We start from the raw sequence: 26,694 nt of genomic DNA on the forward strand, positions 1-26,694 counted from the left end.
AACTAACCTCTCCGTTGTTTCAGCACTAACAAAACTACAGCTAAGACATCTAACATTTCATTTATGACAAAGGGAGGGGAAAATAACAGAAGAAAGCGCGTCCCTACTGAGCTGCAACGCTTACTAAGCGTTAGCAAGCTACAACAGGCTAAAGGTAAAACATATACAACCTCGGGTGGACAAGTGAAAACTTAAAGTCAGTTAGGTGAGACTGTAACTGCGCTTTGAATGACACTCACCTGCAAAAAGATGTCGAAGGATTGAGAATGTTCAAACACTCGGGTCCAACAAAAGTCGCCGCTCCGCTGCTACAGCTTCACTTCACTGCCTTGTTTGTCGGCCCAGCCAATTATGAGTGACCAAGACGTGACGCGTAGTCACGTGGTATCGGAAGTGGCTTCTTTTGTTGGTCGATCGGGCCCTATGGATCGGTCAGCCTGCTGGTGGCAGTGTGACTTGAAATGTCCCTTTTTATGGTATAAATAAATAAATGAATGAATAAATAAATAAATAAATAAATAAATAGGTTTGTCGGCTGGTCGGCAGCTATCAAACTTTCTGTGTGCCGTGTCGAATACTCCAGCCAGTATCAGCCTTTCACTGAAGTGTCATAAAATAGCAGCAAGGAGTGCATGCATTTCTCGACAAGTGTGACTTTGACCATGCAGAGAAACACATTAACCCATTTACTGTATAAGCTGAGTGATAGGCGTGGCACCCTTTTGTGTCTAGTCAGAAGAGAACAACAATACCAGCCAGGTATAAGGTTGTGAAAAAAGGCGGAAAGCTGTGTTGTCGACTGAAATCTTCACCAATCAACTTCAAATAAAATGTACACTTTTCTGAACACAAAACAAACAAACATTACTAATTTGCCGAAATGTAGCAGTGGAATGCTGTCAGCCAGACACTTCACAGTTGATAGTTAAAATGTTCCACTTCATGACCAACAGGGGGCTCTTTTTAACAACAAATCCTGTTGATTCGTCTCCTTAACTATAAATTCATCGTGAATTATAAATTGAGCGGAGAGAAAAAAAAAAACTTTGAAAAAAAGATCTCCGTCATTAAAAAGAAAGAAATTTCCCATCATTTTAGCTCAATGAGAGTCCCTCCCTCTAATTCCCTGAGATTCAGACTGTACTGCTGTGGATGTCAGACAGGGCCCCTTTCCCTTTATAACACATGCACCACTGCTTTTAATGCCAACATATCTTTGAGTCCTATTGTGTCACAAGCATTTATTCTTGGACTTAATTAACTTTCTGACAAAGTTCAAGCACCTCATAATTTCATCGGTTAATAAAAGCAATCATCACATTGTTCATCCCTCTAGTTCCTTCCTCAATCTCCACCCATCACCCACCCCATTTCTCTCTTCATATGTGCTCTTCTCCTTCTATTTCTTCTCTCAACAACCTACTCCACGTTTTTTTTTTTTTTTTTTTTCCTGCCACAGAGTTTTGCATCAGATGTGAAGGCGCTCCTCTGCCATGTCAGGAATAGTCTCTAGGCTGTAACTGTAGCTAGTTTTATAAATAGGTTATAGCCAAAGTGCAGCATGCGAGACTGTGTCTCAAGACACTTATGAGTGAGTATGAGGAAAGATATGAGCAAGGAGCAGGACATCAGTGAAGCCCAGCGATGTGCTGGGAGGCATACAATATGAATTTTAAGATTAATGTATATCTTGGTAAAGGTATCTGATCAATGCATCAATAAATACCTCTAAATTGTGGAATTATTCAAAAACAATTGAAGAAATTACAATATTATATGAATATGCCCTAATGAAGAGGAATTCCAATTAAGGGGTCTGTGAAGCTAAAAAATGTTACTTCAAGCAAATAGTGGGGCCCCAGTTCCTCAGTTTTTTTTTTTTTCCTCTATTGTACTTGAACAGTAACGTCACATCAGTTGTTATGATAATGTTCACTGGACAACAATTGGGATCATATGGCTTCCGCTGAAAATCTAATGGGAAAACTCCTTGTTGTCTAGTTCAGGGGGAGTCTTGAAGGATACTGGTTATATATAGGCAGCTGCCTGTCCTTTTAAGGCCTCAGAGGGAGGCTGTTGGGGGCCAGCTCCAGACTGCTGCTGCTGGTGGTTTCGTTGGCCTGCTTCTTGGTTCAGGCTGACTCCCTGTGGATTCAGGCTAGCAACCAAAGTCGCTGCAAAAGAAATCTCAAGGGGTAAGTAGAACTGTGTTTTTTGTTCTCTTCCTCCTGATGCAAGCGCTTCTGTATCGTCAGCCTCTACCATCTGCCTTTGTAATTGGTGGGATGGAGCTATATGAGTGATGTGGCCCCTGAGCAGAGCAGGTGGTCCCAAGGGTGATAATGCATATGGATAAAAGGATAATTGATTGAGAATGTGAAGATTTTTGCACCAGTTGAAGACGTTTCAATTTGATTATTACTGTTGTTAGCAGCTGTATAGTCTTGTTTGAGATAGCAAGAGATGGACATGATGTTGGTGGTGGATTCAGCAGAACAAGATCCAACCAATTCTGTTAACTGGTCTCTAAGTGGGCAATCAAATTGGATGAGCAACATGCTTCCTTTAGTGGACAACAGGGTAGGATACCTTCAAAAACTAATAATATGGATTATATAACATACAGTTGTGCTGTGTGGTATATCACAGTGGTCTTACTTTATTCCGTTCAAGAAGAAATGCAGTGCCCGCCACTGTGATTCTGTTATGTTGCCACTGCCAAAAAATAGAGCAAACTTGTGCAAGGCTAAAAGTAATCTGCAAAATGTCTAATTTATGCAGTTATGGCTAAGAGGTTCAGCGGTTTACGGTTACAGATGGAGGGGCTCAGGTGTCATTTGGCAGACTGACAGAGGCGGAGCTACTGGAAAATATGACCTGCCTGCAGTCGCTGCTGGCCCAGGGCTGTTTAGTTTTATGCTAATTTTATGAAGGCGCACAATGTTTTGTTGGGTTTCTTAAATTTCATGACCCAAGGTCTCTATGAATAAAACATCAACTCTGACTCACAAGAAGTGATTGGGACTCCAGTGAATTTGTTGCACAGACTGATGCTTAAGGCAAGTGCAGAGAGCTAGTGAGTGTTTTATGAGACAAATAAGTTCATAACTGGCTGCGGATTTGGGGACGCTGCCATGACACTTAACGAGAAAAAAAATCCATCTCCCCATTAATTGTATGAGTCAGGGGTCAGAGGTCGCATTTTTGATCATCTAGCTTATTTCATCATCTGCTTGATTGGCAGTTTTGGGCCACTGCGAGTTAAACATAGTCACGGTTACGATGACACTGATATTGAGGCGAGTGTGTCAGAGGTGTGGAAAGTGGAATGTCCTTGCCTGGTCTCATGTCTTGGTAGCTTTCAGGGTGAGGATGGGAAGCAAGAGAGGTGCTTTACGTTTCCTCTGACCTTAATTCTGGTGTCAGGGGACCTGTGTGATGTAAGACAATCATATTTCCATGTTGCTATGTGTGTGTGACGTACGAGCGAGCCATGATTTCTCTGCGGCACTTTCTGCGAAACATTTACGCAGCCAATACAGCAGCTTCAAATTGCCTTTGCAGTCATAATAATCTGAAAGTAAAACATTGACTTGTCTTTCGGTTATTTGAACACTTTCTGACAAAACCTGTGAAACTCTCTCTATTTATGGGAGTGTTTATTAAAATATCACAACCCACTTTCAGAATGTGACTGGTGTTCCCATTCTGTGCTTTGGGCTAAATTATTATGTGCACTGGGTAAATGTTTCAGTATGATCCTACCTTCACAAGCTGTTCATCATTGTGAATGGTGTTTGGTCATTTGTTTATGTGTGTGTGCACGTGAGCGTGGTGGTGTCTCTAAACCAATATAGTGTCACCTTGTCATTCCTGAAGCCGCTCCTGTCTGGTGTTTATTTGTGTTTTGGTCTGCGACAATGCTCCACCTCCGCGTGTCCAAGTTCCAAAAGAGCTTGCCTTTGTTTGGGCGGCAAGGCGGTTGGCACATTTACATTCCTTGCTATTCTTATATAGCAGTAAATCGCAGGCACATATAAAATACCGACTTCAGGTCAACATGCTAGTTTGTTTCATAGACCTTTTCCAAGATCTCTGTTGGTCCCATCGACTTTGTGAGTGTTTGTGTCTCGCTGTTTCCCGTCCTCCTTGTTACGTCGGTGTTTGAAGTAGCTGTTTTTCGTTACTGCGTCACTGGTTTTTCCGTTTGTGTGTTGTTGACCCAACAGGTCATTGTCTGCGGTGTCACCATGTCATCTTGGATCAAACGTGGACATTACAACCATGAGTACCACCACAAACAGAGCCAGTATGTGGTTAAAGAGTACAGCAGGTACTATGTAAAGCTAACTGCAGTATTGTAGCAGTACTAAGCTTTGTTTGCTGAATCTGCATATTTATCCCGAAACCCAAAACAAATAACATAGAGAATTTCCCCCCCAAAAAAATTATGTGATGACTTCAACAAGGCTTCAATATTTACGCTGAATTAACACCAGGGCCAAACTAATCTCCTGTTTAACTCTGTCAAACCACGGCTAAAAACGCTTTGTTGCTACATTTAACCAGGTCTATTTAAATATAAGTGTGTGGCTGAAGTCTAAAGCACAGAGGTGTAAGCAATTGAGCTTTTAGAACACAAGTTATTTTTCTCAGAAGCAGATCCTTTTTAACACATGCGCTGCCATACGCTGACAGTAGCCTGGTTCGTAAGTGAGTCTTTATATCTGTTTGTATGTATGTTTGGTTGACTGACTGATTCGATCACAAATGTGTTTCATGTCAACACTTACCTCTTTTTTCCTGGCTCTTTCTTAATCTTGCTAATATGAGCAGCTAACCAGCACACAAACATAGCAGGGTTTTCGGTGATGTGTGTTGTATTTTTCCCTTCTACTCACTATGGCTCGTCAACGTGTGAGCTTATTCTTAGACCAAGTGATTTTTTTTTCCTCTTTTTCTTTTTTTGCTTTAAACCCAGGTGAGTACAAAACTTTAGTGAGTAATGTACCTTGAACATGCAGAGGGATTTGCTCTTCACTCAATGACCAGGAGAAGCCTGTCCATAAGTCCAAACTAAACAACCAGAAACCTTTCTAGTTTCCTTGTTGATACATAGGGAGTATCCACTTCTCTTCTCTTCTCGTTCTTAATCTCTTCTACAGCAGCACACTTAAACTAGCCTGTTTTGCCATTTTGGATAAACCCGCAAATCCCATCAACACAGTGTAAAAATTTGTGGTGTCCATTTGCCAAACAAACACTAAGTCACAACCACAGGCCTAAAGGCTTGTGGACAGCGGCGCTGAAAGACTGGGATGTAGAGCTTTTCATCACTGCCTGTGTTCATGCCATGCTGCTTGAGCTCTTCAGGAGGACACAGGCCTGATGCCAGTTCCAAGGCTTACAGGTCTCAAATGGTTTATTATGCTTAGTTTAGTCATCTCTTAGGTGTATGTATAAAAGGAAATAGGGACTTTTAGAGAGGTAGTAATGTGTGTTCACATGAAAAAACTGAACAAAACAGAAGCAAAAACTGACATTGTACCCTTTTTCAGAACTGATGTTTTCTTTTTCTTTTTTTCAAATCTCAGACTCAAGTAGAACAATTTTCCATAATTATTTGTCAAAAACTATATAAATATTTATATATATATATATATGTATATATATATATATATATATATATATATATATATATATATATATACATATATATATATGTATATACATATGTATATACATATGTATATATATATATACATATGTATATATATATATATATATATATATATATATATATATATATATGTATAACTTTTTCTCTAAAAACCTAAAATGCACCATCATCATCATCATCATCATCATTATTATTATTATTATTATTATCATTATTATTATTATTATTATTATTATTATTACTATTATTATTGCACTTATATCCCCCTGCAGAAACGCTCCAAACATGTTTGAAAGAAAACAAATGCAAGGCAGTGTGCAACAGAGGAACCAGCACTTGGCTGGAGATGTTGGCACTAGCCTAGAGAGCTGTGAGTGTCCTTAGTGATATCACAAGGGGCCTATTCCGGAAATACGTTTTTCAGCACTCACAGCCTAAAAAGTGAAGAAAACAACAGCAGTAAACAATGCAAACATATTGGTGAAGTTAATTTATTGTGAGACATTTGAGGTGGAGATTGACATACGACCACATTTCAAGGTCTTTCAGCAGCTATTGGAACTCATAGTGCCATGTAGCCGTGTATTACACTTGACATAATGCAGTGCAAACATTCAAGCAGATGCAGAGCAGTGAAGTGAAATCCTGGAAGAGAGCCGCAGCCTCTGAGGGAATCGGTTAGTAATGCGCTGACTGTCACTGTCTCACGCTGTCAGTCACTTGAGACAATTAGGATTCCCCCTCGACTCTGAGTGCCACAGTGTGTTTATGTGGTTTGGCTGGGATTAAGATCACAGGGGAGTCACTCACAGTTAAAACTGAAATACTGTACAACTTTGTGTATGTCACTTTGCCACTTTTAGAAGGGCAGATAAGGGAATTTGTTTAAAAAAAAAAATGCCCCTTTTTCTGAAAGAGAGTATGTAGATTGATGTTAAATTAACATCACAGATGCATATGAATACTCATCAGGGGGTTTAGTATTTTCTGCCCAGTGAATCTGATTGACTTTTTGCCTTTCCAGCACTGCGGCGATGGAGGATCAATGCGCCTATTGCCGAGTGAAGGAAGTGGTGAGTACAATTAGTTTTTTAATCTTGCATCCAAAATCCCATAGGGTTAGAGCAGCTCTTTATGCAAACACAGGTACATTTACATTTTATGCAAATGTGATTTTAAGTTTTCATTCAAAGTGCAATTTTGTTTTTCCTCTTCTCCTGTTTAGGTGAAGAAGAAGGCAACAGAGAAATATGTGTACGAGGGTCCCATGGTCAGGGGGCCACATTTCCTGGTTAGACTCAGGTCCCACACCGTGTTTGAAAACACCTCTGTCAAACTCTTCTGCACCGTTGATGGCTTCCCCTTGCCTATCGTGAAATGGTTGGTAGTAATAGTAAATAGTGTCATTGGATCTTCATTATCTTACACTCATGCTGACTGAATGGATGAATTCCCTCGTCGTGCTGAACTCTTGCTGTGCTGCGTTTTAGGTACAGGGACGATGTGACGCTGGACATGTCTTCTGGGAGGTACCTGGTTGATGTGAAGGGCGGAGTTCATTCTCTCGAGATTCCAAGGTCAGCAAGTCAAAATTATGCATTTCATTGTATTTCATTCACTTTTGGTGATAGTCAATGCCAAGCGTTTTTCTATTGCTTAAACAGATGTTTGAAAGATTTAATGGCAACAAAAGTTTTCATGAACAATCAAGGGGCATTGTTCACATCTGAGGGTCAGTTTCGGTTTTATGAACGGTGCAATGCGTTACTACGGCTGCAGTGCTATTTGTATCTAAACATTGCCATGAATGTCGAATCTAAGAGGGGAAGTCATTCTTGCCAGCGCGTATTAAAATCCTGTCTCAACAACTGAAAACATAGAATTGGTTCTGAATTGATTCTTAAGAATCGGTTTGTAAAAACCTCCTACAAATATCACAATAAACAGATTACAATTAACATTTTGCTACTGTCATGCGACTGAAACTAACACACTTTAACACACTTTCAGCTTCCATTATAATCGCCAAATGTTTCTGAGTAATATCGTCAGAGTCACATGACTGCACACTATGTGAGCAGGCTCTCTGGAAGCTCAGCTGTTCCGCTGCTGACCCCAGTGTTACGTGACACTCTAGGATTCTTTAAGTCATCACTCTTTCCTTGGCCACAGCCACCTTTAGCTCCGGCTGCCTGCCACTGACACAGTGCTCAGGCCACAGCCTTGGCTCTCTGAAAAATAAAATACAATTCAATAAAATAAAATAAAATCCTCCTTTGGAGAAGCAAATGTTTTGAACACTGAAAAATGCAGAGCTATTGCCGCAGTGGAATACTTGTGAGTGTATCCAAACTTTAAAAATAGCTCAGGAAACCTAAAATCGCTCATGAATTGCAAATAACTAGCAGCTTATTGCCATGTCATGGCGGGATTATGGAAATAAAGGGTTGAAAGAAGAAGTTATCCACCCCTCAAACTCACTGTCCTGATACGAACATCGTAACAAAGACACACACACACACACACACACACACACACACACACACACACACACACACACACACACACATACATACATGTTGCTAAATGTTAACCTAAAATGCTGATACTACAGTTCCCTGCTGTCACTTCCACCAGCACTGTCTCAGTAACAAAGGAAATAGTTGATATTTTCCCTCTCAAACAGAATGAAACACAACTCCTGTGACCTGTACACCTCCAAATTGCAAACACTGAGGTACAACCAGGAATTAATTACTCAGCTCGAGAGATGAAACTGTAACTGGTGCTGTAACGACAGCAGCCAGAGGATAATCAGCTGATGTAATCTAACACAAACACTCCAAACCCTTCTTGAATCCACCTGGAACAGAAATGCACGTTAAAATGTTGGCACCGTCTTTTAACTTGCTTTTCCCAATCAAAGCTCGTTGCAGATTGTTTGCGTGTTTGCGGGTTTAAGCAGCATTTTGGCCATGTGGCGCTCAAGAAACACATGCAAGCAGCGTCTCTTCAAACAGAATCTGGTGGCGCCGTGCCAATCAAAGAGACACAGGCTGTGCTGCTGCATTTAGCAACAGCAAATGTGGCTGTTTGAATAAATCTCTTGATAAAAATGCAACCAGCTGCCTTTGAAAATTGCAAATCTGTATGTAATTCACTGATTTCAATTGCATTTTTTCCCCCAACCCCTCAATAGATGCACCACTGATGACACTGCTCAGTACACTGTCGTGGCTACTAACAACCACGGCCAGGCCTCAAGTCAGGCTGCTGTCCTGGTCAAGAGTAAGTCTTCATCACCCACCTGATGTGTTACCTTCTGTGTAGTCACACTCACATGTCAATCGCATGTGAAGAAAACGAAGTCAATCGGTGGCTCAGCCCAAGATTTAAAATACGTTGCTGAACACATTTGCTCTCTCTCACTCACAAAAAGCGATGTGTCGTGATATTTGTAGCAAAAGAACTCTGTCTGATGTGCAGGGTACAGACAGGAGGAGGAGTCCTGCCCTTATGCATGGCTGCCTTTTACAGGTGAGCAACACACGTGCACAAGGTGCAAGCACAGTTTTGCCACAACAGAGGAAATACAATTCGGGCTGGCTATGTGTTAGAGTGCATGAAGCAACATGCATTCACAACCAGCCAAAGGCACAACTCTTTGTTCCTGACCATCTTTATCTTTCTTTCCCTCCGCTGCTTTAGCGGCCATGCTGCCCAAGATTGAATACACTAAAATCAACATCACTTTTGTGGACAAGTTTGGACCCATCTTTTCCTCTGAGGGAGGATCTGCCTCCCTGAAAGCCACCATGACCCTGAGCCCCAACCTGGCCAACCTGCAGCCTGAGGCGCAGTGGTACCGAGATGGTAATTGTTCCACTAATTGCACCATAATCTCCAGTAATATATAAAGTCTGCCACCTCGACTACTACACCCACTTTGCTTGACATGCAGCCAGAGGCGCTGCAGTGGAAAATTGCAATATGTTATGGATGTTCTTTTATCGCGTTTAATTACAGTTGAAGTACCTATACAAGCCTCAATCGGTTGAGCCTTTTCAATGGCTGTGTGCAGACCGAACACGAATGGTGCCGTGCGTTACAAAGGCGCGCTTTGATAACAACTTACCCATTAATAAGTTAATCTTGCATATCCAAACCCATCGTCTTCTCTCAAATCTCATTCAATAATTCATGCATGGCTGAGCCAATTTGGGTCTATGGGATCTCACTGACAGCGGGATCCCACGTCCATTTGCAGACACGCGCCTCTTTGATTCTAAGTGGGTGAAGATTGAAACTGGCAGAGGGGTCACCACCTTGACACTCCCCAAACTCTACAAGGATGACGAAGGCCTCTACACGCTGCGCATGGTCACCAAAGGAGGCACCGCAGAGCACAGTGCCTTTGTCTCCGTCTCAGGTGAGGCCACCTGGCTGCACATGGCCATGTTGCCATGTTGCCATCCATGCAGAGAGTTTGTGATTAGTAATACCATTACTGTGATTACTCTGTTATTCGCTGTAGATGGTCCTCCCCCGGTCCCCAATGCACCTGGTGCTCCCATGGACATCAAGATCCACGATGCCAACAGAGACTACGTCATCGTGTCTTGGAAGCCCCCGAACACCACCACAGAGGGACCGATCCTGGGATACTTTGTGGACAAGTAGGAGAAAGTGAACATGAACACCACAAATAGATTAACTCACCAACATAAAGGCCGACTATAGGAATTCATCGCGGAGGCTTCAACGTCTACAAGCCAAAAGAATTCTGCCCGTCATTGATTTTCAATCTTAACTCTGTCTGGTTTATGTTTACAACACACCTGGCTTGTGGGATTTTATGTCAATGTCCGGAATGCTCTCCTGAAGAAGTCCAGAATCAGTATCTGTCAGTATTGGATTGATAGTATCAATCCAAAACCATTTTCTACATGTTGCTACTTTGCTGATTTTGGAAGTGTTTTGTTCCCCTCTTTAACCTTTCTTTCTGTTCCCTTGTCTCAATGTAAATTTTCATAGGTGTGAGGTTGGAACTGAGAACTGGGCCCAGTGCAACGATCACCCCATTAAGATTTGTAAATACCCAGTGTCCGGGCTGTTCGAAGGACACTCCTACTACTTTAGAGTGAGAGCGGTCAACTCCCATGGAATCAGCAAAGCTTCACGCATGTCGGACCCCATCGCTGCCCTGGACCCCACTGAGTTTGAGAAGCTTCATAGTGGGTTGGACTTGAATATCATCAATATAATATTATGTTATAATATGATGCAGGTTTTCATACGTGATCAGCCTTGTACGTTTCAATATTTCTTTTGCTGGAATTTATTTGTTATAGTTATTTTTCGTTACTATAAGTGGCTTACCTTGCAATCCAGCATCACTGGCCACAAATATTTATTGCTTTACTGTTTTAATTTTACGTTTTCACTCTTTCTGCAGCCAAAAAACTTGGAGGGAAGCTGAAAGTTGTGTCTTACCATGATGAAGTGGAAGGTGAGAGCTAAACTGAGCACATTTCTAAATTGGAGAGTGAAAAGACATGGTGCATTTATCACCGTGGACAGTGCCACCCTGCAATTTCTCTAATCTGAGTATAAAATGTGTGTGTGTGTGTGTGTGTGTGTGTGTGTGTGTGTGTGTGTGTGTTCTCTTGTGCAGATGAAGGAAAGCCTCCAGCTGCACCGACAGCAATTCATGCCTCAGAAACAGACAGGACTTACGTTGTTCTGAGCTGGAAAGCTCCTGCTTACTCCAGCAGAGCTCCAATGTGGTACTACATGGAAAAGGTAATGACACTGCCGCTGGTGTGCATATCACGCTGGATATGCACGAGACTACCGATGTAGAAATGCGCCGTATGTCTTGCATTTGATTATCAGTCATGACTCTCGGCAAGGCTGCTGCAGTTTGCATGCAGGCTGGATTTTTATCCGGCGCAGTCTCGGCTGGATTAAAATAATTAGAGCATGAATGGACCACAGTGGTTTGAATAAGTGATATATGAAAGACTAAATATGAATAGTAACAAATCCTTTTACATTTTGTGACTTGATTATGCATGTTTTGTTTTACCTTAGATCCTTGAGATGCTTTTTCCCCAAATCTCCTAGAGCATAGAGTGTCCTTTGATCATCTTTCAGCTGTGTACAGTAAATTAGACTAGTTGTGAACCGATTTGTTTAGGCGAAACAATTACTGGGATGCACAATATGCTCAAAAATTCCAACAATGCCAGTATCCCCTCTCTTCTTCTCCACAGTGCCTGGAGGAGAGCGGAGCATGGCAGCGTGTAAACACTCAGGTCCCCATCCGATCTCCCCGTTACGCCGCGTTTGATCTGGCAGAGGGCAAACAATACAGGTTCAGAGTTCTGTCTGCCAATATGTATGGCTGCAGTGAGCCCTCTGAGCCGACTGGATCCATCAAGACACAGGAGCTCAAAGGTGTGTTTCCATCCTTTTCTTTTGTCTGATTCTTTTCCCAACAACAGCCGGGTGAAAGGTGGGTCTGTTTGCAGGTGTGCCCTCCGCTCCCGGTCAGGTGATTGCTACCAGGGAAACAGACACATCTGTCCTCATCCAGTGGGCTTCGCCAAAAGAGCCCAACAATTTGATTGGCTACTACATCGATCAGTGTGTGAAAGGATCCAAAGCCTGGACTTCGGCCAATCACAAACCCCACAAGGACTCCAAGTATAACCAAAATCCAAGACAGAGTTTCCTGCTGCGCTAAGAAATGTGTTTTCTTCTGAAAGTTGGCTGATTTGTGGTTTTTGCATGTGACTGCAGGTTTGTGGTCAGTGGCCTGACCAAAGGAGAGACCTACATGTTTCGTGTCCAGGCCATCAACGAGCTGGGTCTGAGCGACGAGTCACAGGAGTCTGCACCCATCTCCGTCCTGGCTGCTCTCAGTGAGTCCCATGGTTCTTAGTGATAATCAACATTAGTCCTGGCAGCTGTTCTGAAGTGTTTCCCAATGACAATTTTGATAATTCTCCTTTTAATTGTGTTCCGCTTAGCCCCTCCCTCTGCCCCTTATGACATCTCGATGCTGAGCTGTGACGGCCACTCGATGATCCTGAACTGGAAGAAGCCTCTTGAGTCTGGTGGCGCAAAGATCAAGGAATATTACGTGGACAAGAGACGCAGTGGGACAACCATGTGGAGGGAGGTCAACGTCCCGCCAGTCGGAGAAAGACTCTATAAGGTACAATGACACCTTTTCAACCGATGAATAGATGAGTGAATGAAGCGCTGACGTTAATTACTGGCTGGCAGGTGGAGGGTCTGACAGAGGGAGCGATATACCAGTTCAAGGTGTACGCGGCCAACCTGGCTGGTCTCGGACCAGCTTCTAAACACTCGGCTGACTTCACCTGCGAGGTCTGGACAATGCCCGAATCCGGTGAGTGTGACCACCTCCCGAGTCACGGCCGACTCACTGAGAAGCTCCAAACACGGACAGAAAACGTCATTTATTATCATATTCAATACCTCCCCTATAGGCCCTGCTTACGACCTGACACTCACTGAAGTGCGAAATGACTCGATAGTGGTCGAGTGGCAGAAGCCTGTGTACACCGGCTCTGGACCAATCACAGGCTACCATGTCGAGTACTCTAAAACAGGCTCTTCTGAGTGGATCACGGCCAACGAGACGGCTGTCAGCCACCGTTTTTACAAGGTGAAGGAGCTTTTGAGACGTTAATTGTTGTTGTTTATTTGTTTGCTCAATGTCACAATTGACAGTTTGTTTTCAGTCATTTACTTCTCTCTAATATTGATTGCATCTGCTGTTATTTTTTTTTTCTTAGATGAAGCATGCGATTCCTTAGCAAAATAAAATGCCACACCCGGTATATTTAAGACTGCCCTGCCAGACTGCACGGCTCATGGTTAATATTAAATTGTGTAATACTGACACCTAGTGGTAAACATTTCGCCACGCGGCAAAAAGAAACTGCCTAAATTCTCTCTTTCATGGAACGTCGCAGCAGGATGCTAAGCTGCATTCGGTAGCCGAGATCAATAGATTTCAGACAGTTTAACATTCTTCAAGGCCAGGTATTTCTTTTACAAAATGCTGTTTTGTTTGGTTTTTAACTCATTGAGGGGAGAAAAAGCATCAGACCTCATCTGCAGCTGTCTGTCTCCTAGGTGACTGGTCTGGAGGAGGACGCAAGCTATGAATTTAGAGTGCGTGCAGCCAATGCTGCAGGAGTGGGCATGGCTTCCATGGCCTCTGACTCCATGTGTGCAAAGGCTGTAGAGGGTAAAGTCAAATCACAAAGCGCACAATGCACAATGCACAGTACACAGTGCGCGGTTTGCTCCGGTCTTTAAAAGACTCACTTTTGATTCTTTGATTCAAGGAGCCCAAGAAGTGTCCTGCACGGTGGATCAAAAGTCAGGTGACATTGTCCTGACATTTGAATCCTGCCAAATGAACGAGGGCTCGCACTTTGTCTGGAAGAGAGACTACAAGGAGATCACAGAATTCTCCAAGGGGGAGATCAGGACCGAGGGCAACGTGTAAGACAAGCAATCCTAATGCTAAAAAAAAAAAAAAGATTTAATAAAAGAGTTAAAGGTCCTCACTTTGAAGACACACACACACACACACACACACACACACACACACACACACACACACACACACACACACACACACACACACACACACACACACACAGAGTTAGCGTATGGATCACCCTTCTGTCTGTCTGTGCATCACAGTTCTAAGATGATCTTCAAGCACGCAGACAAAGAGGACTTTGGGACCTACTCTGTCTCAGTCACCAACACAGCGGGAGTGTCCTCCAGCTTCGACATCTCTGCTGAAGGTAGGGTTATTCCCACAGCCTTCCAAGTAATAGTCAAACTCTGGTAATGATTTCTTTTTTTTTAATAAAAGTAAAAGCTAAACTAATGGTAACATTTCTCCACAATGGCCTCAGTTTTGTTCTGCCGATAGCTACAAGATTATCTAGCAATGCTGTGATGCAAGCTGTTGCCCTGCTGTCATTTCCCCTTTTCATTAAATGTGGTTTGATGGAATATTTGTGTTTTCCCCGTCTGCTAAGACAGTGATTTGAACTTGTTTTTTTTTTCCCACTCCTGCCTGGGCCATGAAATTTTGAACATCTCTAAGTATCAAAAGCAAAAAGATTCAAAGGGAAACTGCGCGGCGAAGAACTGAGGCGCTGCGTGGGATACAGATAAAAGCGGCGAGGCCGCGCTTTAAAAACAATCAAGCTGGCAGGCCGGCAACAAACAGTTTCATTACACTGGTGATGAAAGCCAGGGGAGCGCGTATGCTTTCACAGTTTGAGGTCACAGTCTCAAAACTCGCCGCCACCTTCCACCATACGTTCCTTGCTCTGGCACCACTTTGCTCTAACGTGTGCATTGACTGCAACTGCATTTGAACCTGCCATTTTCATGTAATTCAATATTTCTCACCTAATCTGTGAAGATTTATTCATTTAGATTTCAGGAAACAATAAAACAGCCATGACTTAGTGCATTGATTCTTAGCTAACGAAACTACAGGCCTTCCTCGGCTTTTGGGAACTGTGAGCCATTGGCCCAAAATATGCATACACACTGTGCATCAATTCCGCTTGACAAAAGTACACTTTTAGCACCTCTTGTAATTGTAGAGGCAAACATTCACCCGTATTCATACTCATGGTGCCTGAATAAATGTAAAAATTAAATACTCACTTGCACTTTTTCCCTGCAGAGTGTGTATATATATTTTTTTCAGACACTGCTTCTATCTTTTCTAATGTTACGCGAGTGTTGCTGAATAAATCTGACTTGTCCTATTAAGCCAAACCACTGCAGCCTTATGAGTCACATGTCAATGTGGCATTTTAATTTTTTTGATGTTTGCCTGTGTATTTTCTGCTGCTGCACAGGGCAGATAAGTTGTGTTTGTGCATTTCAGAGTTGGCAAAGATGCTGGCGCTGAGCTACGACATCAGACACCCAGGTAGGTTCCTCTGGCTGCCTCTTTTCATTGCTCATAATCTCTTTGTCCATTTTAATCTCTCTCTTCTTACATTTCCCCCCTTTGCGACTCTTTAATCTCTCCCAGACGCTCATTTTTATTTTTTCAGAGTTCCTCTTTCACGCCGTCATTTTGCTTTGTTCTGACTTTTCTTTGAACCTTTCACATTTCTTTCTTCCTTTGGAACACGTTTAGGTTTTTTTCACGTCTTTTTCTAATTTGATAAAAAAAAAGAAAAAAAAGTCTTACCTGCTTTTGCATCACCTGCCCAGCTTCCATTCACGTTCCTCTGTTCTTTTGCCCTGTCTTTCTCTCATCTCCGGCTAACAGCGTGTTTAACTTATGAGTAAATACATGCAATGTGTCTTTGAAACTTTGCTTTCCCTTCGCCAGTCATCCCACTCAAATCAGAGTTGGCCTATAAGATTCTGGAGAGAGGCAGGATGAAGTTCTGGCTGCAAGCTGAAGAAATATCCTCCAATGTCACCTACAAATTCTTTGCCAACGACAAGGAGCTCTCTGGAGCGGATGTAAGAGGCGCACTCACAACTGCTGGATGTCTTCAAGTTAAAAGATAATAATAATAAAAAAAAAAACACAACACAAAACAAAACAATTTAGTTTGCCTTGAAAGCAAAGCAAATAAAAGCAGCAACATCACACACAAAAAAATTCTGATCCATTTCTCGTGTGTTTTTCTACAGCCAAACAAGATGGGTCATGACGTCTCTACAGGCATCATCGAGTTCATCCTGGACCATTTCACTGAGGACAATGAAGGAACATACACTTGCCAGATCACTGATGGAGGCGGCAAAGGGCAGAGCTCCCTGGTGCTGATTGGGGATGGTAAGTTGGACAAGATTGGAATTATGAGGGAGAACTTGTCATGAATCCCTAAAAGCAACCTGTTTAGCTACAGCATGTCTACATGCGTGGCAGCGAGTGCTTAATACCCTGCAACGACGTATATCTGAACCACGTGAAAGAAGCCCTGGGCAACATCACTTTATTTTTTTCCTTGAATTGTGATTCCGCTCTCATTCCGGGGACCCTCAGCCAGGCTCATCCAAAGACAGAATCTATCGCAGCAACGGGAGACGCTTTGATCTTTTAATTACTCTCTGTTTATGTGTATCTGTATGTGCACACAGCTTTCAAAGCGGCGCTGGCTGAGGCTGACTACCAGAGGAGAGAATACATCAGAGTCAAGGAGGGTAAGAAACAGGGAAGCCGTCTAGAACTCTGCCTGGGAGCCAGCTCAACAATCCACTTTTCTGCCTTGGAAAACAAATAAGTTAGCGAGACCAGGGGGAGCAGCGGAGGGAGTTGGGACCTTAGAAACCTCGCTGCATAACAAATATAATATCCACACTTAGTTAGGGTTCCTGTAGGTGCATGAGAGAATTTTAAATGAAGTAAGGCACAATGGGAGTTAATAGAGCTCCGACCATCAAGGTCCACAAGTAATTTATTTTAAGCTTTTGCTCCCTGGGACATCCTCCCCATCTTTCTGTTCACCACAGGTCCCCACTTCAGCGAGTTCCTGTCCCTTCATGTTGGAGACGACTGCTCTGTCACCTTGGTCTGCAAGGTAAAGCCCCAGCCAAAAGCCACTGACTAGCCAGCGCTTTTCAAATCTGAAAAGGCAGAAGAATCAGACTGCTGAGAGCTGCCGAGCCGCCTTCTGGGGGTCTGATGTGACAATGCTGTGCATTTTAATAATTTACAGACTGAAAAAACAGGCAGGATCACTCTCTATTGAGCTCGCCTTGGCTTTGTTAGCAGGCGGGATGTAATTAAAACCTCAGGGCAATCTGAAGTTGACATCTGCTCATCCAAAATGAGTGTTTTGTTTAGCTTAGTTTTTTTCCTTCACCAATGTGGAGGCACAGCAACAACACAACCATATGCAGTGAACCACGTGAACGCCCAGACAGAGTGATTACACGCAGAAAGGTGTCGACTCCTTTTATTTCGCCTGCTCACAATTCCACTTTAAAAATAACTGCGAGCTGAGAGATCTCGTGATGGCAAGAGGAAATATCTCATCCCGCTAGATGAGGTGAGAGTTACTTGCGGGGATGCAGATGCAAGAGATCTCTGCCTTAATGAGCCGTCACATGAGCGGAGGCTGAACTCCACTCATCACGGGCTCGTTGTATTTGCATCTGGTAATGAGTCATAAACCGGGCAGAATCGATGGCAACGCTGACGACTTTGCGTACGGTGGAGCTGGAAGTGAATTTATTTGGGCGAGTTTAAACGGCGGCACATCTCTAATGGATATGTTATACCTCAGGTGTTATATGGCTGCGGCTTCCTTCAGGTGAGAAGATGGGGGGGGGGCGGGGGGGGGGGGGGGGGGGCACTGCATGCAAACCTCCAGACAGATCGATGACCCCCCAGGAAGCTGGACTGCCTTCAGAATTCAGACTTGCTGCTGATTGAAAGCTGTGAAAAGACGAGAGGATCAAATGTTGTTTCGAACGCGGTCCCGAGTCTGTGTCTATGTTGCGGCGGCAGGTTGCTAACCTGAAGAAGGAGTCAGAGTTCCACTGGTACAAAGAGGACACTGAGATCATCCCTGATGTGAAGCCTGACCTGGGAGCCGGAGTTTGTAAACTGCCAATTAAACTGGTAATTGCACCATAAAACAGGAACATTCATTCAGCAAATACATCACCATGTCGAGTGACTTTGCCACTGTAAAAGTTGGTGGGTGAACAGAGAATTAATGAATAAATGTCAATGATGTGCTCTTTTTTTTTCCTCCTGCAGTTTTCACTGAAGACAGCAGGAATTTATAAAGCCACCATCAGTGATGAAAGAGGAAAGGATATGAGCCAAATCGACATCTCTGGAAAAGGTGAATTCATGAATGGTGAAGCTGAACAATAAAGAATATATACATAGGGCAGAAACATATGAGCTAAAATAAATCACCTATGTAAACACTTCCAGCGGTTAATACAATACATTTCAAACAACCACGGTAACCTCTAACTCCTGTTTAAAAATAGCTGCTGCTGCTGCTGCTTTGCGGCAGCTCCTTCGCCCGCTGGCTGCATTTAATCCCCCGAAAATCAATTTTCATGATTCCGCAAAAGTTTGTGCGAGACTAAACTTGTGCAACAGTGGCACAGTGTTACTCCATGCGTAAGCCTGCGCGATCATTCTGACGGTGGATGGCGGTGTCTCATTAGATCTTTCATCCTCACTTTTATAGAACCTCACATTCAATTTAATCAGACCCGTGAAGGTCAAGGTTAGAAAACAGGCACTGCTCCTCTTTTTTTTTTACCCTCCCTTCCATTCGTTCCATGAAACACAATGAAGACATAGAGGAAATCTCTGAATAACAACAGGGATATTGTGTCACTGTGAGTGTTGAACGTGTCCACGCCAGGAGACCAACACTGGCGCAAGATGATGACCGATTTGCAGAGCGACAGTAGGGGGCAGCATTGCAACTTCATGCTATTCTGTTTTTCTCTCCAGTGTTTGACGAGGCCATCAACAAGCTCACCACGCTGGCAGGTCAGTCTCTCTCTCTCTCTCTCTCTCTCTCTCACACACACACACACACACACACACACACACACACACACACACACACACACACACACACACACACACACACACTTTTGCAACTTTGTTTTTTTTTTTTTTTTTTAATCTTTTTATGAAACAGTTTCTTTTCAATTCTAAAAAAACTCTTGAGTTCACTTCAACATCATCATCATCGTCATCATCATCATCTCCACCCACTGAGGGGATCAGACACACATGATCTGGATTCAACAAGGCCAAAGCCATCATGCTGCAGAGACTTTAGATCCACGGCCAGACTGATTTATTTCTGTTTTAAAATCCTGCCCGCGCTCGCTCACACACACACACACACACACACACACACACACACACACACACACACACACACACTCTGACTTATCAGCATGTGGCAGAAGTTGTCATGCTTGAAGCATTTGGTCATCATGCCATCCCGTGGTGAAATCGCTTTAAAATTCCGCTGCGCTGTCACAGTGACGGAGGTGTGGAGGAGCATCTTTCTCTTTGCGAGACAGTCACTTGACAGCCCTGCTGCACCAGACGTTCCGGCGGCAGCTGCAGTGGAGGAAGGGGGTTTATTATTGGGAAAAAATTGGAAACCATGGTAATGTGGCCAGGTGGATGACACACTTGTAACTTGTAGTGAATTTAGTGACGCACAGACATTCAGCAGGCACGCAAACCCCTTTTAGGTACAACAGCTCCCAGTGTTTGAAGTGCTTTATTGACAGTTGCATGGAAACAGTGAGCACTTTGCTTCATTTATACTACTTGGCCTCCCGAGGCTGGAGGGTAGAAAAAAAAAAAAAACGTCAAGAGAGAGCATCTCAAATTGGATGCTGCATGTACAAATAAGTGCAGATGGATGTAATTCTGTTTGATTTATTTTGAGTTAAAAATGAATGAAAGAGCATCCTGTTGCTCTCCCAGCACGGAGGGGGCTGCCTTTCAGCAGCAAATAGAAAACGTGTGGTACAAATTTTTCTTTTTTTTTTAAAACGTACCCTAACTAAACTCCATCACCTCCCCTCTCCCCGTCCCGCAGGAGCCACTGCAGCCGAGCTGGTCATCAAGTGCACAGCCACGGGAATTCAGCTGCAGTGTCACATGAAGTATTACACTGGCGAGATGAACATCACCTGGCTGCACGGGTGAGGCGCCGCACCACAGCACACTTAGCATCAGCGCTACTTTAGCACGTGGCTAAAAGCTTGTTCCGCATTTCTTTGCCTGAATTTGAGTTTTAATGCTAGAACATTGTTGTTTTTGTTTTTTTTTTGCTATTTGTTACTTTTAACTGTGGGCAGTGGCAGAAACAATAAGCCTCTTAATACAGCTTGAGATAGCAGCTGGAAAGTGTCCTCATTATCCGGGATATTGCGGTAAAATTGCACTGTTTTGTAGCAAAAATAACAGTAGCACCCCCCCACCCCCCTTCAGTTTCTCGCTCATTTTCTATCAGTGACTACGATTTTCTGCGCTTACCAGCACTCAGTCCCAGCGAGAAAGATGGACAGCGTCTCTGCTCAAACTGCTACTCAGAGAAAACAAAAAAAGAGAACAAAACAAATCTGAGGCTTGATTTTGAAGCCTCCTCTCTTTTTCTCTGACAGAGTTTGACAGTGACACTTAGATAAAAAAAAAAAAAAAAAAAAAACTTCACCACAGCTCACCAATCTGTCCTCTTCTGCTCTCTCCTCAGTGAAACCCGACTCTCCCACAGTGACAAAGTTAAGATTGGAGGAGAGTCTTCCATGGCAACAATGGAGGTATAATCGTCTTCTGTATAGTGCTGAACAATGTCTGCCTCTTAAGTGGATCGTCCGTGGGTGATTTACTGACAAGCAGGCAGGGCCACTTCCACCTTTGTGGAGGCGACGGCTGCAAGACGAAATAGATAATTTCTCCTTTTTTTCAGGGCTTTTGTAAGTCATTAAAACTATCAATTCAATCATGTGGGCTTTTTATTTTTTATTTTATGCCTGTGTGGGACTATGTCAGAACTTAGAAAATGAATGTATCTTATTTTTAAAGGTATGGCTTTTTCTCATTAAGTTAAAAAAAAAAGTAAATGCCTTATTGATGAATTGATCGGCAGGTTATTGAGCCAACGGAGAGGGATCAAGGAATCTACTCCATCGTGATCACTGACCCAGAAAACTCCCATAAACGCTCACTGGACCTGAGTGGCGAAGGTCTGTCTGTTCCTGGCCTCATTAACACTTCCTGTCCTGAGTTTCATTCTGCTTTAATTGATCATCTGAAAAACAACGAGCAGCAACGTGGTCTGCTTTCAAGAGTCAAGCGCTCGTCCTCAGCCGCATGCATGGAAACGGGCTCTTTTTGAAGTCAAAATAATAATAAAAATAAATAAAAAAAAAAAAAAAAAAAAGGTAGATTTTGTTGGTTTCAATTGAATCCGCAGGGTAGATTTCTTTTCTTGTTGCAGAAAATGTGTCAACATATCCCAAAGAAAACCTCAAAGTACAAGCCTTTCCTCTCAGTTCGCACCGAATATTGGCGCTCTGTTTTCATGCAGCAACATTCCCCTCCTGACAAAGCTGTGCCAGAAAGTGGCATATTTATATTTTCACCACTGCATGTTTGTGTAACTAATTTATCAAAAGCTGAGCCCTGCAGTTGCTTATGATGGGATATTAAAAGTGGGGTCGAGCGTTTCCACACCAGCAGATAGATCTCCTGTGCTGAGAGGGTTGAAAGGGTCAATGATTGGACAAACTTTGCCTTTAACTTCTGTTTTTTTCCCCCCCCTTACAGTGTACGAGAAGGCCTACGCCGAGTTCCAGAAACTCAAGTAAGTCTTTATTCTTACGATTCTGTTTATCTGGGTGAAAGACAGAGGAGGGATTCAATTATTTTATTTGGACTTTTCATTCTGTTTGCGTCACATTTGATCCTTTGCCACAGCATTGAAACTGAAAGCTGATAAAGGTTTGCAGGTAACATTTGCAAAAAAAAAAAGATTCCCTGTAATGCACGTTTCTATAACATATATTGGGCAAAATGAAAAACTAAACCATACGGTAACTAGTGAAAGAAAATGACATGATTGAGCAAAAAAAAAAGAGGACTTTTCCTTTTGAAATGTAACAGTTTCTGTTTTCAGAGTCACCGTACTGAGAAAACCTTGTCTGACAACTCTCTCGACGGTGTTTTATGATCTGAGATCAAAGCAAATGAACATGTTAATATTCAATATGTTAATGCTAGTCCCTGTTTTCCGCTGCCCCACTGGATCTCACATCTTTCTGATGTCAGGGTAAAACCACTAAAACCCAAATGAAAACACAAAAGTTATTTATTTTTAGGGACTTTTTTTTTTTTTTAAATGCGGATATTTATGTCAGCAGACCCAGTGGAAACATGTAAACGCAGGTATTTATTTATTTACAAACGTCTTGAAAGTGATGACACCCCGCTGGCCTTTAGATTGAGTGTGGACATGCGAAGGCAGCGCAGAGGTCCATCGGCCATCTGCTCCTGCTGCTGACCTCTGGTGCTCGCGTGCTGCTAAGACAGCCCTCTCCCAGTTCTTACAAAGGAAGGATCATTACTTTCTACAAACAAAGAGATTTGATGTGACTAAACTAATGAGCCTCTTGGCACTCAACCTAACTGCTCCTACTGAGGCAGAGCCATTTGCAATACGAGAAGGATATTTTATAGCCTCAGAAGATCTTGACTTGTCAATGCATATATGTGCGAGGGTATATATGTTTTTTGTATATATGTGTGAGTTTACAAAACACACACAGACTCACATGTCTGTATGTATATGCAACAATGAAAACTATAGAAATGGAAAAAATACACATAGAAATTCCTTTTTTTTTATTTGTTTGAAACCTGTTTTTTTTTTCTGTGTTTCAGAGCTGAGGCTTATGCTGAGAGAAGTGAGTTGGCTGGCTACTTTCATGTATTTTCTTCAGTATTCACTAGTTGTGCAGCCAGTTATCATTGAATTTTTGTTTGTTTTTTTCAAACTGAGTGCTAACGTGCTTGTTCCAGACCGTGGTATGGTGGTGGGCGGATTGCCAGACGTGGTCACCATCATGGAGAAGAAGGTGTGTGTGTGTGTGTGTGTGTCTGAAGGTCATGTGACTGTGATTTCTTCCCTTTGTGTTATTTATGCATGTGTGACTCAAGAGGTCTCATCTTGTCACCGCTGTAGACCCTGAGCTTAACATGCACAGTGTGCGGAGACCCCAAACCTCAGGTGTCATGGCTGAAGAGCGGGAACGAGGTGGAGCCTGATGATCAGGTAAAGTCCTGCAGGAAATCACGTCTCCAACACAAAAGGTTGACTTACTTCTGTTCTAAATACATGCTTTGAGTTTATCTTTTGACACTAACTAGTTAGAACGACAAAGGCGCTCTGACTGGTTGTATTACTGCTTATAACCAACCAATCAGTGCTACTTGATCAGCCCTAAAGCCCGCCCTGCTCTTGACACATGGCTGTTGTCCTGAAATCCATGCTGTGAATGGGCTAAGCTGCAGACTCATCTGGAAATACTGCCCCGCCTCCTTTAATTATGTTTAGAAATTCAAACATATCTTTGGCAGTATCTTTAACACCAGCCACTTACTAAGAGAGACTAAAAGAGAATAATAAATAAATAAATAAAACATGCATAATTATCCCTTTAGGTTAAAAGAAGAAATACATATTTATAGAAAGGAAGCAATTAAAAAAAGTTTAGTAAAAATAAATATGGTCAATACCCGAGGGAAGGCTGAGGTGAATTCTTTAGGGCTCGACTGCGTACATTAAAACAAACAGATGAATGGGAACTTCAATAAGCATCCTTGCTGCTGCGAGCCACCTTGGAATAAATTAAACATGCTCCAGAGCGTGAAGCTCCAGGTGCCACACTGGAGGCATCAACACGTGTACAGTAGGTAAAGTTAAAACTATCAGCAACTCCTCCCATTTTTTTTTTTTTTTAGTATAAGAAAATTTGAGTCACATAACTTATTGACCTACTTGCCAGCCAGTACAAGCCTAGCATCTCACTCCAAGCCAGCAGAGGCTCTTCCAACAGCATCTGCATCCTGCGGCTCCAGGCAGCTTTTTAAGATTAAACTTTGAGAATCCCCGGCCCAGGTGGAATATGTGTTGAAGTTTGCCCTCCTATTTATTCATCTCCTCACCTGCTATTCATCTGCAAAACAACAACCCGGTGTCCTTAGTGATCTGCTTCTCAAACCTCAGGAGTGCGTCTCCCCTGTGCAGCAACCACAGAGGCTACCGGAGAGATTCAAAGGAAAAAAAATCAGGAAAAAAATCAGAAAAAATCTTTGTGTGTGTGTGTGTCTTTATATATACGTATATATCTAGAAAATATTACACTGAAACTCAAAGGAGAAATAGGTATATTGTATAACTCTATAGGGTCGTGACAGCAAAACATGGTTTTCTCTCTCTCTCTCTCCCTCTCTCTCTCTCCCCCTCTCTCTCTCTCTCTCTCTCTCACTCACACTCACACACACACACACACACACACACACACACGCACACACCCAACATACATTTCACGGTAGTCAGTGTGAGGTTTTCACTCTCTGTTATTAAGCCACCTTACAGCTGCAGGGATGAGCCAAGGTGCAGTTTAGCTCACAGTGGTCGGATAAATGAAGTTGATTATACTCCAGCATAAACAGAAAAGACACCCACTGGTCTTAAACATTCAATGTATCTCTTGTTTGGACCGCTGTTCAAGGTGCAAAGGATTTAATTTTTCAATTTCAAAGACATTAATTTGAGAAGGGAAATTGAAATAGTGTGCGTCCGTCATCGGCACTCACAAACACAAACAAAACAGGAACTTCTTGCTGCACCTTTGGAGGGATTTAAAAGTTCACAGTTTCCATGTCAAAAGCGCTTATTTATGCTACAGGATATTTTCGTTCAACCAACAAGCTTCATCGCCACAGACTATATAGGCAATACTATACAGTTAATAGTTTAGTTGTTTTCATTCAGTCAAGGCGCAGGGCTCAGCTTTCGCTAAAGGAAGCCAACCGACTGAAAGATGAATCAAAGCTTTAAGTGATGTGACAGGCCTGTCCAACCCCCCCGCCCCCCCACTCCCCACCCCCCCTCTCCCTTTAAATGTTAAACCATGCCTGAGTTGCTGCGGCTGCCTCTTTTCTCTTTTTATAACCTTTGATTTCACTTTTCAGTATGTGGTCTCGCTGGACCAGGGCAAGTTTGCCAGTCTGACGATCAAAGGTGTTTCCATGGAGGATTCTGGCAGATATACCATGATTGTCCAGAACAAATACGGAGGGGAGTCTGTGGATATAGTGGTGAGTTCTTATCACCGCGCGCTGCAAACTTAAAGGATGTTACCGGGGCTGTACATTTCTTTCCCTCAATGATCTACGGTGCAAATTTGTTTGGGCTTTTTTTTTTCCCCTCTCGACGGTGTGACTAAGCGCCGCAGATATTCATGGAAATGCAAAAGCTGATATTTGCAGATTTTTGTGCAGCTGTCAGTTTTTATTTGCCTCACGCTCACAATGAGCGCCACGCCAGATGCTAATGCGTTTGTGGGTGGGGATACAGAGAGGAGAGCTGGATGTGCGCGCTCGCGTGTGTGTGTGTGTGTGTGTGTGTGCGCGGAGGAAAAAAATGTCTCTATAACGTCGACATCGGCGCTGAATCTCTCCGTCTTCCCTCTCCAGGTCAGCGTGTACCGTCAGGGAGAGAAACTCCCCGAGGCGAGGCCAACTCTGACCCCGAAAACAATCATCCCTCCCAAGCTCCCCATCGAGATCCCGCAGTCCAAGAGCCAGGCCGCCGCCAGCCCTGCCCCCGCTGCCCCCAGCCACGCCCCTCCAAAGGCCCAGACCCCAGGGAGGGGGGTGAAGAGTCCCACTCCCACCAGGAGGAAGTAGATGAATCAAAAATGAGTCCCGAAAGATATTCACACACTGGCACACACACAGGCCACGTAGAATCACGATGGTCCGATTGCATTGAATTAGAGTCAAGAGAAAAAGAGGATGTATGAAATGTCTTTCTGAGATATGGCGGCCGTCTTGGGAGGAATAAAAAAAAAAGAAGAAGCTTGAAATAAAATAATATGGAAAAAGTTAAATGAATAATTTAGAGGTGTTTTTATTTTATTTAGCATGAGCTGGTTTGGACCTATAATTAAACTCAACTGAAGATACACTAAAGAAAATGCGGCTTGACTGCAAGGGGGAAAAAAGAAGAACTGAAGCTCTCCTGCAAACACAAAGCTCACATACACATCCAAGTTACATCAAGCTCTAAAGTGATCATAACCACATACTGCACCCCCCCCCCCCACCCACCCATCCTCCTTTGCTGTTTTAGGTAAGAAAAACATGCAAATAAATTCACGAACAACATCTTTTA

The 26,694-nt window shown here is 43.0% G+C and overlaps 2 protein-coding genes across 4 annotated transcripts in view; one reads left to right on the forward strand and one right to left on the reverse strand.

Annotated features, from left to right (window-relative positions):
- rnaset2 (ribonuclease T2) overlaps positions 1-333 on the reverse strand; it is a 4,532-nt gene extending 4,199 nt beyond the window's left edge. The window contains exon 1 of the mRNA XM_076023917.1: positions 250-333. The gene's annotated coding sequence lies outside the window, so the exon portion shown is untranslated. The remainder of the gene's footprint in view (positions 1-249) is intronic.
- Positions 334-2,068: 1,735 nt separating this feature from the next.
- On the forward strand, positions 2,069-26,417 carry myom2b (myomesin 2b). Of its 3 annotated transcripts, none has more exons than XM_076023937.1 (39): positions 2,069-2,195; positions 4,230-4,333; positions 6,705-6,753; positions 6,906-7,060; positions 7,171-7,257; positions 8,880-8,968; positions 9,167-9,217; positions 9,389-9,553; positions 9,948-10,109; positions 10,215-10,356; positions 10,715-10,914; positions 11,136-11,189; positions 11,355-11,482; positions 11,956-12,139; positions 12,214-12,388; positions 12,485-12,606; positions 12,715-12,902; positions 12,974-13,100; positions 13,201-13,379; positions 13,853-13,967; positions 14,068-14,227; positions 14,432-14,538; positions 15,648-15,692; positions 16,104-16,240; positions 16,415-16,559; positions 16,865-16,927; positions 17,237-17,304; positions 18,237-18,350; positions 18,492-18,579; positions 19,212-19,250; positions 20,329-20,434; positions 20,986-21,052; positions 21,382-21,478; positions 22,062-22,098; positions 23,175-23,197; positions 23,313-23,368; positions 23,476-23,565; positions 25,491-25,616; positions 25,995-26,417. In XM_076023937.1, exons 2-39 carry the CDS (start codon positions 4,251-4,253, stop codon positions 26,205-26,207), a joined length of 4,236 nt encoding a protein of 1,411 aa, XP_075880052.1. In that variant the 5' UTR covers positions 2,069-2,195; positions 4,230-4,250; the 3' UTR covers positions 26,208-26,417. The 3 variants fall into 3 exon arrangements, with proteins under 3 accessions (XP_075880052.1, XP_075880069.1, XP_075880062.1); XM_076023947.1 differs by having other exon boundaries at positions 2,176-2,193; positions 4,242-4,333; XM_076023954.1 differs by lacking the exon at positions 4,230-4,333 and having other exon boundaries at positions 2,098-2,195.
- Positions 26,418-26,694: the final 277 nt, after the last annotated feature.

The sequence above is a fragment of the Nelusetta ayraudi genome, unplaced genomic scaffold, assembly GCF_046127955.1.
Source record: "Nelusetta ayraudi isolate G7.1 ecotype Tasmania unplaced genomic scaffold, CSIRO-AGI_Nayr_v1 ptg000002l, whole genome shotgun sequence".
In the NCBI taxonomy this organism is placed as follows: domain Eukaryota; kingdom Metazoa; phylum Chordata; class Actinopteri; order Tetraodontiformes; family Monacanthidae; genus Nelusetta; species Nelusetta ayraudi.